General features: G+C 51.8%; 1 protein-coding gene across 2 annotated transcripts; it reads left to right on the top strand.

Moving 5' to 3' along the window:
- The first annotated feature begins 5055 nt into the window (after positions 1–5055).
- TNNC1 (troponin C1, slow skeletal and cardiac type) lies at positions 5056–11642 on the top strand. 2 transcript variants are annotated; one of them, XR_004242413.1, is made up of 7 exons: positions 5056–5147; positions 8599–8629; positions 8944–9090; positions 9989–10103; positions 10212–10348; positions 10977–11247; positions 11512–11642. XR_004242413.1 is itself a non-coding variant. In XM_032121170.1 (6 exons), exons 1-6 carry the CDS (start codon positions 5124–5126, stop codon positions 11006–11008), a joined length of 486 nt encoding a protein of 161 aa, XP_031977061.1. In that variant the 5' UTR covers positions 5056–5123; the 3' UTR covers positions 11009–11642. The 2 variants fall into 2 exon arrangements, 1 of the variants encoding a protein (XP_031977061.1); XM_032121170.1 differs by having other exon boundaries at positions 10977–11642.
- The last annotated feature ends 700 nt before the right edge of the window (positions 11643–12342 follow it).

The raw sequence follows: 12342 nt of genomic DNA, 5'->3' as shown, positions 1-12342 counted from the left end.
GGCACCCGGGGGCGGGGCCTGGGCGGGGAGGGGCTCAGTGCAGGGGCGGGGCTGGTGGTGGGCGGGGCGGGGCTGCGGCACATGGGGCGGGGCTGCGGCACACGGGGCGGGGCTGCGGCGCACGGGGCGGGGCTGGCGGTGGGCGGGGCGGGGCTGCGGCACACGGGGCGGGGCTGCGGCACACGGGGCGGGGCTGCGGCGCACGGGGCGGGGCTGCGGCACACGGGGCGGGGCTGGTGGTGGGCGGGGCGGGGCTGCGGCACACGGGGCGGGGCTGCGGCACACGGGGCGGGGCTGCGGCACACGGGGCGGGGCTGCGGCGCACGGGGCGGGGCTGCGGCACACGGGGCGGGGCTGCGGCACACGGGGCGGGGCTGCGGCACACGGGGCGGGGCTGCGGCACACGGGGCGGGGCTGCGGCACACGGGGCGGGGCTGGCAGTGGGCGGGGCGGGGCTGCGGCACACGGGGCGGGGCTGGCGGTGGGCGGGGCGGGGCTTATTCCATCGGGACGCGCACGCGCGTTCGCTCTGCCGGCGGGGTGTCGCGCAGTGCAGTGCGACGGAATCCAGTGGGATCCAATGGACTAGAGTCCAATCCAACGGAATCCAGCGGGATCCAATGGACTAGAGTCTAATCCAACGGAATCCAGTGGGATCCAATGGAATAGAATCCAATCCAACGCAATCCAGTGGAATCCAATGGAATAGAATCCAATCCAACGCAATCCAGTGGAATCCAATGGAATAGAATCCAATCCAACGCAATCCAGTGGAATCCAATGGAATAGAATCCAATGGAATCCAGTACAATCCAATGCAATCCAGTTCAATACAGTGAATGCAATGCAATCCAATTCAATTCAATCCAATCCAGTGCAATCCAGCGGGATGCAATCGCTGCAGTGCAGAGCTGCTGAGGGCTGAGTTCCCTCCCAGCACTGTGGCTGTGAAGCTGCCCCAGCTGGTGGCCGCCCATGTGCAGCTCAGTGGCCACCAAGGGCTTGGACACTGTCACACCGGGCTGAGGTGCCACTGCAGTGGTTCTGTGACTGAGCTGCCTGGTCCCATCCCAAAAACAGAGCTGAGGAGCTGGGCTGATGGTCCAGACCTCAGGAATGAGCCCAGAGTGAATTCAGGGTGTTGTTTGGAGTGATTTACTGACAGCATGGACTTTACTTTCACTGTCCCACTGAGCATGGGGAAGTGTTTCAAGCCTGTACACACTGAAGGGATATTGCCAGGAATTTGTAACAGAAGGGGAGAATCTAAAGGATGCCAAGAAAACCCTCCTCAGCCTTTTCCCCTGAGCTGACCCTGAGGGGGAGTCATACTATGGCAACCTTTCTGACAGGCTCTGTGTGCAGCCCAGGAACGGAAAATTGCAGGAGAGACGATATAATGAGTTTCTTTAGGAGTATCTGAGTGTATTAAAATTGGGAGGTTGTCTAGAAAGATTATATTTTGGCAGAAGGATGCATCAAGCATCCATCAAGGCTTTGAAATATACTCTGCACTACATTACACACAGAGGGATTTTGTTTTGGGCCATCAAGTCACAGGAGATTTTGTTAAAAAGCACCTTCCAGCAAAATGAAGGCGACATCTGTCTGCCCTTCCTTATGCTACCTAAGAGAGGATGCAATTGGCTGAATATAGTGTCATTAATAACAACAGAAGTGCAAATGCCCTGGCTGGATGTGTGGAGCTGCAGGGGCAATGCTGGTGTCTGACAGATGCCACCAGGCAGATGAGCAAACACACCTCTGCAAATGGAGCTGGACAAACCCATTCTGGGGGATTTTTTCACTGAAAAATGTTTTCCCTTGGTCAGGATGTAGCTGAAGGATGATGTGTACAAGAACAAAACACAGTACAGGCAGCCCAAGAGGGATTTTCTAACGCTGTCCCAGCATCAGGAGCTGCTGCTGAGCTCAGCCTCTTCATGAGATAATAAGTGGGTTTGGAGAGCAACTTTAATTAAGCTCCCTCTGAATGTCCCGTCTCCTTAATTAAATAACAATTTGCAGCACTGGCGCGGCTGTCGGGTGTGATCAGTGCCCGTCTCCTCCTCCTAAAGCAGTTCCTGCCTGTAGGCACAGTGGTGGCTCACGGTGTGACAGCCCTGTCCTGGCTGGCAGCAAAGAGGCAACAACAGGAGCAATGTGGCTGGGTAAGGGGGCACATGGGGCCTCCTTCAGCTAAAATGTTCTGAGTAGGGTTTAGGAAGCAGTAAATTAAAGAATTTTGCTGTTGCTGGGTCTGGACTCTCTCAGGGCCAGGTGCCTGAGGCAGGGAAGGGGGATGCTGGAACATTTTGCTGCAGTTTGGAGCCTTGACACAGCTCAAGGAGCCCTGCAAACATCCCTGATGTCAAATAAAATTGCAACTTAGTTGGGCTTCTGCTTTTTATTTCTTTATATTTGACCTGAAGAATGCCTCTGCTAGTTTTGCAGTGGGTTGGCTTTTACAGCTGCTTGGAAACAAAAGCCTGAAACGAGGTTTTGGAGGAAAAAAGCGCTGTAAAGCTTCCCAGTTGTCTTGGTACCACGGACTGACTGACAAGTGGGACAGCATGACAGGATGCAGCTGGAGCCAGAGCTAACAGGCTGCACTAACCACAGTGACAGCCGGTGTGCCACTGAGCCAGCCATGCCCAGATTAAGGGCACTTGGGCTGGCAGCCCTCCTCAGGCTATAGATAGCCACGCTGCTCCCTGCCATGGGGCTCATGTGAGGAGGCAAAGGAAGCAGCAGGAGAGGATGGTTTTCCCTCAGAACACCCCATACCTGCAGTAGCCACCCCCTGCACTTTGCACGGCAGAGGTTCTGGGTTTCCCTACAAAACCCCAATTGCCAATTCTTTTGTAAGCAAACAACTTACAAGAGCCAGGGGATGCTGGAAGCTTTGTCTCCAGGCAGCCGACGGGGAGGCAGGGGTTGGCATGATGCCACTCGCCTGCGCCTCCTTCCCCAGCAGGAACATCACCTCCCACTGCCAGATGGGATTTCAGCCTTTCCTCTGGGCTCAGCTCTGTTTTGTAAGTCTCTGCTTGCAGCAGATGTTCGCAGGAGTGCAGCTTTCCCATGCCAGTGCGTAGGGTGGCAGTAGCCCAGATTTCCCCATAGCACACAGAGACCCTTCCTCCACATCCCAACCTGAATTTCATCCCAGCTCTCTCCAGCAGACCTTTTAAAGGCAAGGTTAGAGCCCCCACTCCTGCGCTACATTGACCCTAAATAAATTCTGACGCATCCTAGGGGCTGTTTTCAGGGGGGTGACTCAGAGCCACCACTTCCCAGGATGGAGGGCCAGGGCCAGGCGTGATTCCTCAGCCCCTGCCCTGGTGCCTGGTAGTGCCCAGAGCTGGCACCTGCCACCCCACTGTCTCCACAGTGAATCCCAAAGGGGGAGAAGCAGCCAGGGGCTGGGGCTTGCCTCAGGGCAGCACTTCCTTGGGAAGGTCTCTGTGGGGTTGCCCAGGAGGTTTTGGGTGATAGTTTGGTTCTGGGGGACAGCGGGACTTCCATCCCAGCCTGTGCCCTCACCTAAGGACAGGTGCCCTTTAACAAAATAGCTGCTTCCCTCTGCAGCTTTTTTCGCCTTTCATATGTTCAAAGCAACCAAAATATTAAATACATTCCAATTAGGAAGACTAACTGCTTCAAAAATCAATTCCTTAAATGCAAGTTTTCCTCTTTATTCCATCTGCCACCAACATGCTGAGCAGAGGCAGGGATGGGCTGAAGCCTGGGCAAATCAAAGCCAGCAGGTGCCCACAGGACCACAGTTCCTATCAGGCTGTGCAGTGAGTTAATCTTTCAGGACCCAGAACCTGGGAGGATGTGATGTGGGGATGGCTCCGTGCTCACCTGCATCCCCACTCTGTGCTGACACCACCCAGGTCCCTGGTTAATGCTGCTTTGGCTTGGGCCCCATAGGGACTGCAGGTCTTGCCATGCAGTGTGATTCCTCTTAAAGGGGGATTTTTAGAAAAGATGAAAACTAACAGCTGCATTAATTGTATTTTCCGTTTTGCAAACTAATTCTGAAATGAAGCAGCTGGAGGTGCGACTTTGCCACCCTGAGGTGTCAGAACCATCTGCAGCACCTGTGGACACAAGAGGGAGTCCTGAATCATTAAAAAGAGAGGTTTGGCTTTAGTTGCTGTGGATTAAAACACTTTTCACTGCACTGACAAAACTGCTCATCACTTGGAGGCCTTTGGTGTGTTTTGCTCTCCACCATGGCAGGGTAAATCCATGGTAAATCCACAGTAAATCCAGGAGTGTGGATTTTAGCTATTTGCAGTGGGGACAAGACAGCTTATGGTTGGATAAAGTGAGTCATGATTTCCTAAAGGACCGAGAATTATCCCTGGAATCAAACAGAGCTGATACCCCATTTTGATAGCTGATCCCCACATTTTGCAGCCCCAGCTGAAAACAGAAGACTGGGGCAAAGCTCCATCTGTCTCCACACTTCTCTCCGTGGCACTGGGACCGCACATTCCCCCCATCCTCCGCTCCTGCCCGCACCTGGCATCGGCTGCCCCGAGGGCATCAGTCCCAGCTGCTAGTCCCCCATGGATTTGGGGACACCCGGCAGAGGGGACGGGGGGCCCTGACACCCCCTGTTCCCACTGTCCCGGGGGACATTTGCTGCTGGACAGGGATATTTTGGGACATGTGCCTTTCCAGTAATGCCCAATTCTATTTGGTACAGTATAATCTTTCTAACGCAGCTCCCAGGGGAAACACTCTGGAGGTGGAGGTGACAGGATGGCACGGCTCCAGCCAGGACAGCCAAGTATCGCAATGTATCAGCAATTTCGGCAGGTCCTGCTGAGAACTGGTGGCTTGATCCCACAACAAAGTCACGAGGAAACCTCCAGCTGCCGCGGAGCGGGGCTGCGGCTGGCCCCGGACGTGCCAGCGCCGGGCTCGGCGGTGTCCCCATCCCAAGGCACGCAGGCGAGGCATTCCTTGGGGGCCGGGCATGCGGGGCTGCCGTGGGCTGGTCCCAGCCCCCGGGGCCGGCACCCCCCTATATCAGCCGTGCCCGCGGGGCAGCGCCGGCAGAGCGACCGTGACAGCCCCCGGCCCCTCGCCCACCCGCTCCAGCCATGGACGACATTTACAAGGCAGCGGTGAGTGTCTCCCTTTGGGGCTGTGGGTCGGGGAGGGGGGTCTGAAATGGCTCTGGGACTTTTGTTGTAGATTTCCCAAAGCTGTGATAGCAATAATTCGATGGAGAAATGGAAACGAGAAATAATAATAGGGCAGCAACTTTTAGTCAACATCCTCATCCATGACACACCCTTCCCTCTCATGGCTCTGGAAGTTTCACATTCCTCTTACAAATGTGGAACTCTCAACCTGCTGTTAAATTATTTACAATGACCCCCTGGTTCCCCACTGTAAAGCAGGGATATGGCTCCTAGGTGAAGCTATAAATCTCAATAAAACCTGCATGGTGTAAGAGATGATTCCTGGTTTTAACACAGACAAAGCAGAGCAGGATTTCCCAGGAAATACACATTATTTGTATGGGTTAAACCTCACCCTCTTCTTTCTGGTGCTTTACAACTCTGCTTTACAACATTGCTATGTTTCCCCCCTCCTTAGCTGAATATTTTTCCAGGGGATTTTAAAAAACCCTTTTCTCAGTTATTTCCAAACCTCCTCCTCTGCTTTGCTGCTCCTGCTCTGTGCTGTGCAGAATCCAGAATGTGAGCTATGCCCTGGGGAACGTGGAGCATCCTTAGGCTATTTTAACTTCCACAGCTGCACGCTGTGCTCACTGTGTAAACCCAAACTATTTGGTCTGTAATAGGAACACTGCATTATTCTATAATGTAGACAGACAGAGATGTGCCAGTGGAATAAGGATGAAAATAGATTCTGGATTGTGTGGATTGCTATTGCATCCATAACTGGATTTACAGTAAGAACTTTTTGGTGCTTTTTTGCCTCTTAAATATACAGCTGATCAAATTTGATTTTAAGCAACATCACAAAAAATGCATCATACAAGTCTTATTATAATTCCAAGGTTTTCACAGGGAAGGAATATAGTGCTTGGTAGGTAATTGAAGAAAAATACCCCCAGTGCTCACACACCCTGTCCTTTGGTCAGCCCTGAATGTCAGAAAATGGAACCCCTGCAGTGATCCCGATTGTGTGAAAAGGCTCAGGAAAGGCTGAGTCCCCCAACCAACACCTCCAAAAGGGAGAAAAATGGAAAACCAAAGAACATCCAGGCCTTTCTAATTAAGGTTTTAAATTAAATATGTTCTCTGTGACTCAAGGCACAGGCCCTTTCCTCATTGTATAGGGACCACATGCCCATTAATTAGGTAAATGTAGGGTTTGAGTCCTGGGCATTAACTGCCAGCACCTTTACAGAGGCAAAACAAGCCCAAGCCAGGCACAGCTGAGACAAACAGCCCTTTTGTGGATCTATTTCCCACTGTTAGAAAATATTTTCCTGGGGAAAAAAACTGAAGAACTTCAGTTTCCCCTGTCTGACTTCAAAGGGAAGCACGGGATGAAGAGGAGAGCTGATAAAAGCAAAATACGGAAGATTTGGCATTACCAAGGCTGCTGCAGTGCTGTGAGCTTAGAGCTTGCCTTCCCACAGTGCAGGCAGGGAAATCTGTTCCTGGAGTTATGTGGAGAGAAAAGAGGAATAAGGTTGCAAACAGCAGAAGGAAGTCCAGAAGGAATTATGAACAGCTCAAGAGACATCTCTGTGACAAAAATGTCACTCTATAGCAACAATGCATTTAATTTACATACAGCACATCTATCACTTCAGTACTCAAGGCGGCTTCAAAAGTGAATAGTTTTATATTTTCTGCATGCTGATAGCATATATTAATATTACATTTATGCCAAATCCCCTACGTGCAGCCAGAGAACCCAATGGATTTTCATCTTATCCACTCATGCCTAGATAAGGATGTGCAAACACGAAGCTATTTTGGGAATATTTTTAGGCTCTGTTAAGCGGTGCTTAGAACAGTGCCAGGGACAAGTGTCCAGATAAAGGGCTGCAAGGATAAATACCAAAGCCTGGGAACAATCGGGGAGCTCATCTTTATCTCCAGCACTTCGCTCACCCAGGCTTATAAATAGCAACTGCGCCAAGAGTGTCATGTTACAGAGCAGGACGTGGCTGTGGCCATCGTGGTGGTGGCTGCCCTTGCTCTGCTCAAACAATGTCCACAGAGGGCTGGCAGCTGCCTGCCTGCCTTCAGCAGCGCAAGGGACAGAATGGTCTTGGGTTTCCTCCAGCAGTGGAGGAAAATCCTGCCGCTGTCCTTAGTGCTTTCTGAAAAGTCCTCACCTCCCGGAGCATGGGGGGTGGGATAAAGTGCTCTGCCTGCTTCCCACAGGCTCTGTCCTGCTAAGGAAAAGTATTGTCCTTGCTTCTTGCTGCAAGCAAGAAGGGTTTCCAGCGGGCTTTTGCAAAACCATTGCTCTTCAGGACAAAAGAATCAGTTTTTGTTCAAAGACGGTGCCACAACCTTGGGTTGTGGGGTTCTGCCCCAAACAAAACATGGCAGGGATGGGTGTTGGGGGCCACCTGCACAGCGATGGCAGCAAGGAGACTTTAATAGGGTCAGACGGGGCAGACATGGGGTCCTGCCTGGCTGGATCTAGAGAGGCTGTTGAACCAGCATAGGAAAGAAAAGTCAGTGTTGTCATGGATGCTACCAAAGGGGCAGTTGGACAGGGTGGTGAGGTCAGCAATTTCAGATAAGCAGTGCCAGGAACAAAGCCAAAGAGAGAAATGCACTTAAACAGGTATGGCACAGAGCTGACTGATTCCCCTTTGCTCTCCTCATTGATTATTTTCATTAATTCATGCTAACTAATAAACTCCCACTGATGGTCTGTGGGGATTGAATTAGGGCAGAGCTTGGGAACAGTCTGCCAGCCCACGTCAGCTAATGCCTATTGGCTCCACAGGCTTTTTCTTCAGAGAGATTCCCAAACAGGCTAAAGGGAATAGCAGCTCCCTTCAGAGCCAGACACCTTTGTAGTAACACTGCCTCAGATGGAAGGAGAGCAGTTAATGCTCTGGATAGGGCAGGATTTTTCTGAATCTAGGGCTGAAAAACAACTACCAGGGATAGCCTTGTCCACCTCTCTGTCCCCAGGGACGTCTCAAGCACATCCCATCTCTGATCTGGCATTGGCCCACACGTGAGCAGCCCTCAGCAGTGCAGCCATCCTGCAGTGAAACCTGCCAGCAACAAGAAATTATCTCCACATGGTAGACAGAGGCAATTCTTTTCCAGTGGGCTTCCCCTGCTTGTACAAAGGCTATTTCTGCCATGTATTAGCATCTACTTCTCTAGAGAAGTGATGTTTGCTTCAAAAGAGACGTGAATAACTTTTTTAAGGGGAAGAATCTCTACAAAAACTTGTGGTGTCAAACCCCCCCTGGTTGTACATTCCCTGGTCCATGAGGTTGACTCTTGTGAGGTTTGGCTGACCCTGGCAAAGGCTGTTGAACAAATAATGTGTCCTTTTAGCAATTAGTGATGCTGACAAAATTAAAATGACTTGGTGTCTGTGTTTTCCTTACAGGTTGAGCAGCTGACAGAAGAGCAAAAAAGTGGTAGGTGCATCTTCAACCTGACACCACAGCCTAAAGTCGAGCTCCCCAGCCAGCAGCCCAGCCTGCCTCAGCAGTAACACTCTGGAAAATGCTTTGGCCAGATGGGCCAAGGCAGGGCATGACCCAGGGACTTCGATCCACCAGCATTTCTAGCAAGGCAGTTTCTGTGGTGTGCATGGGTGTCCCACCATGCCATGCTTGGGCACTGCTGGGGTGCACAGTCAGGGGAGGCTGTGCCTGGGATGAGCCCCCTGCCTGCAGGGTCAAGGTGCAGGGCAGGACCCCCTCACATCTCCTCTCCCCTCTCTCTCCAGAGTTCAAGGCTGCCTTTGACATCTTCGTGCTGGGGGCAGAGGATGGATGCATCAGCACCAAGGAGCTGGGGAAGGTGATGAGGATGCTGGGGCAGAACCCCACCCCTGAGGAGCTGCAGGAGATGATAGACGAGGTGGATGAGGACGGTGAGAGGTTTGGGTTTCTTCCACTCTCCCAAGAACCACCCCCACATCTGGAGGTGTGGGGGCCATCTGTGCAGTGCTGGCAGGATCCGTGTTGGGGGCAGTCACAGCTGTGGGGAAAAACCTGCAGTGCTGTGAATTCAAAGGACATCCACCAAACCTCAGCATGGTTCCTTTAGGGAATTTCCAGGCAAAGAGAAACTATGAAAATTTTTATTCCTACAATGATCAGACTGCTTGAATTGATTTTGGGGGATACTCTGAAATTGTACAGATCCTTTAAAAAAACAAAATATAGGCTGAAGGTAAGAACTGCCATTTCAGAAATGCTACTTAGAGGATTCTGCCATCAGGAAAGTCTCTCACTGCTCTAGTGTACACACCCCCACATAACTAACTGTCAATATCAATTAAATCAGTGTACTGATGATCACACATAGCAAAATCCACTGTGGGCATTTGGGCAGAAATACCATACTAAGTAACTGGAAAATAAAATAGCAGTTTAAAATCTGGCAAAAAAGGACAATATCTTGAGTCATTGAAAACAACACTACTGTACTGTGGGTGCAAAACCACACTGCATGAATACCTGCCCTCTGAAGTTTTCAATATTAATACCTAACTGAGATGGACAGGTTATCTCCATAGCAGGAATTTCCATTCTTTGGTGCTTCCAGAAGGACTTTTGCCAAGGCAAAATGACTGTGAAAGGTAAAAATTCATTTACGAGGTCAGAGAAGGGCTTCAGTCACTTACTCCAGCATCCTGAGAGTGGCCTCTTGCTGCAGGGCTGCTCTGCTGAGGTTTGACCTTGGTTGCTGAAGGGAAGTGTGATCCCTCATTGACACTGCCCATCCACCCCCATAGCTCCAGCTGATGGTGTCCATTCTGCCCACAGGCAGCGGCACTGTGGACTTTGATGAATTCCTGGTTATGATGGTCCGGTGTATGAAAGATGACAGCAAAGGAAAAACCGAAGAGGAACTCTCAGACCTCTTCAGGATGTTTGATAAGTAAGAACCATGACCACAGTGTGGTGGGGTGGTGGGAGAGGTGCAGCCACCCCAGCTCCCTCTCCCCAGCAGCTCTGTCTGGTCCTGAACTCTTCTGTCCTGGCACAGAAATGCCGATGGCTACATCGACCTCGAGGAGCTGAAGATTATGCTGCAGGCAACAGGAGAGACCATCACCGAGGATGACATAGAAGAACTGATGAAAGATGGGGATAAAAACAATGATGGCAGGATTGACTATGATGGTAGGACTCTTTCTTGCAATGTGATTTGGTCACAAGCCCTTGGTCATTCCCCTGGGCAGCTCCCATGGTCTTGGTTGCCTTCTCAGATGAGCACGAGCTCACGCGGGCAATGCTGCACAATACACCTGACAGGAGCATGTGTGCACAGGGATGGGGGGTTCTTATGATTGTGAAATACTAGCAGGGACCTGGGGCTGCCTTAACTGCCCCCTTACAGTGAAAGCCAACCTGCACTGAAGCACTGCCACTTTTCACCAGTCCCCTCCTGCCCCCTAAACACAAGCACCATTTCTGAGGGGCCGTATCTTTGTATGTGATGCTGACAAAATGACCCCCTGACCATTTCTGAGCTGAGTCAGTGGCTGTGTCCTCCCCCCTGGCACTCACCTCCAGTGTTTTGGTGGCAGCTGAGGGTGATGCTGGGCTCCAGTGACATTTCCAGCAGGAGTCACAAGGAGTCCTTGCCACAGTCAGAGGAGAAGTAGTGATCCCCCCTTGGCCTCTTGCATATTGTGGGGGTGGAAAAGGAGACAGGGCTGGGAAAAGCTGCCAAGAGTGCACTTGGCAGCTGTGAGGGCACTTGGGTCTCACCTCACACCTCTTGTCTCCAATGTCTTCCCCTTGGCAGAGTTCCTGGAGTTTATGAAGGGGGTTGAATAAATCTGAGGCCAGATGGACAGCTTGACTCTCCTAAACCCTCCAGCTCTGCATCTCATCTCCTCGACTAAGTCCCCTGGCTACCGGCATGAAGACTGAGTGCTGAGAAGGGTGGCCCGGGGCAATAAAACCTGTTAATACCCAGTGCCTCAGCTGGTCATTCCTTGGAGGTTCAGTGACAGCTTCACCCCGTTGTGTGCTCATGATTAATGGAACCACTCCTGGGGGCCACTTCTGGCAAGGTGAGATCACAGCTGGAGCTTTAAGCCTCCAAGGAGGTATTTTGCTGCCAGCCCAGTGGCAAAGTCCATCCAAACAGGGCCATGGGTGCTTGGTGGGGAGCTGCCATGTTCCATCTCCTCACCCTGCCATGGTGAGCAGGCACAGGAGCTCGCACTGGTGCCAGCTGGTTTAACTGGAGCATTGACAGCGTTTTAGCAATGAAATACGAATTAAAACCCACTTCCAGCCATCACTGAAATCCTTACAGTTCCTCTCCTTCCTAGTCTCAGCCTGGCTATCCTGAGGGTACGGCCCCTCTTCCTCCTCACCAGCCTGACTGGCACCCTGTGGCACGTGCAGAAAGAAGACCTCAATTTGCTTTGGAAACATGAATAAAAGCCATTCCTAAGCTGGACTGGATGCTCCTTCCTGTCTCACCCAGCCTGGTGGGAGGCAGGTGCTGGCCCCTCATAGTCCTCCTGCAGCCCTGGGTGGGAGCCTCACAACAACGAGACACCCCATTTTCCCTGAGCAATCACATCCATTTGGGCCACTGAGAAATGCATAACCCCACTCTGGGTCTCAGCTCCCAGGCACAGGGTGACAGCAGGGCCAAAGCTGGGACTGAGCTGTCCCCAGGGGCCCCGAGCACTGTCTCCTCTCATCCCAAGGAAGCGCAGCATTCCAGCGGCATTAGCAGCTCTCCCTGCACATAGCTGCCTCCTCCCATCGAATTACAGCCTCAGCACAACTCACACATTGCAGTCGTGTTGCTAAAGTCAATCGTTTACCCAAGCAAAATAAACATTGGCAGGGCAAGGCACGGGACTGTGTTGGTTCAAGCCCTGGCGATGCTGCCCTCAGCCCTCGGTGGCCACACTGCTGGGCCAGTGCCCCAGGTCTGCTGGGTTGTCCTTCTGCCTTTCCTCCCCAAACCAGCTTTTTTTCTCCCTGCTTCTGTGGAAATAACACCCTAAAGCAGCTGTGACACAATCTCATTTATAGAAACAACGAAATATTGCAATCTCATTTATAGCAATAATGAAATATTGCAGTTCAGGACAAACAGGCCTGAGGTGAAAACAGGCATGAGAGGGGTGATCAGTTGGAAGGAC

This window comes from Corvus moneduloides, chromosome 11 (genome assembly GCF_009650955.1).
Source record: "Corvus moneduloides isolate bCorMon1 chromosome 11, bCorMon1.pri, whole genome shotgun sequence".
Taxonomy (NCBI): Eukaryota; Metazoa; Chordata; class Aves; order Passeriformes; family Corvidae; genus Corvus; species Corvus moneduloides.
This window is presented reverse-complemented; position numbering and strand designations above follow the sequence as displayed.

Excerpts from the sequence above, each read along its gene's own strand:
- TNNC1 (XM_032121170.1), top strand. The coding sequence starts at position 5,124 with ATGGACGACATTTACAAGGCAGCG. Across the intron at positions 5,148-8,598 it reads ACGACATTTACAAGGCAGCG|GTTGAGCAGCTGACAGAAGA; the intron begins GTGAGTGTCTCC and ends TTTTCCTTACAG. Across the intron at positions 10,104-10,211 it reads CTCTTCAGGATGTTTGATAA|AAATGCCGATGGCTACATCG; the intron begins GTAAGAACCATG and ends GTCCTGGCACAG.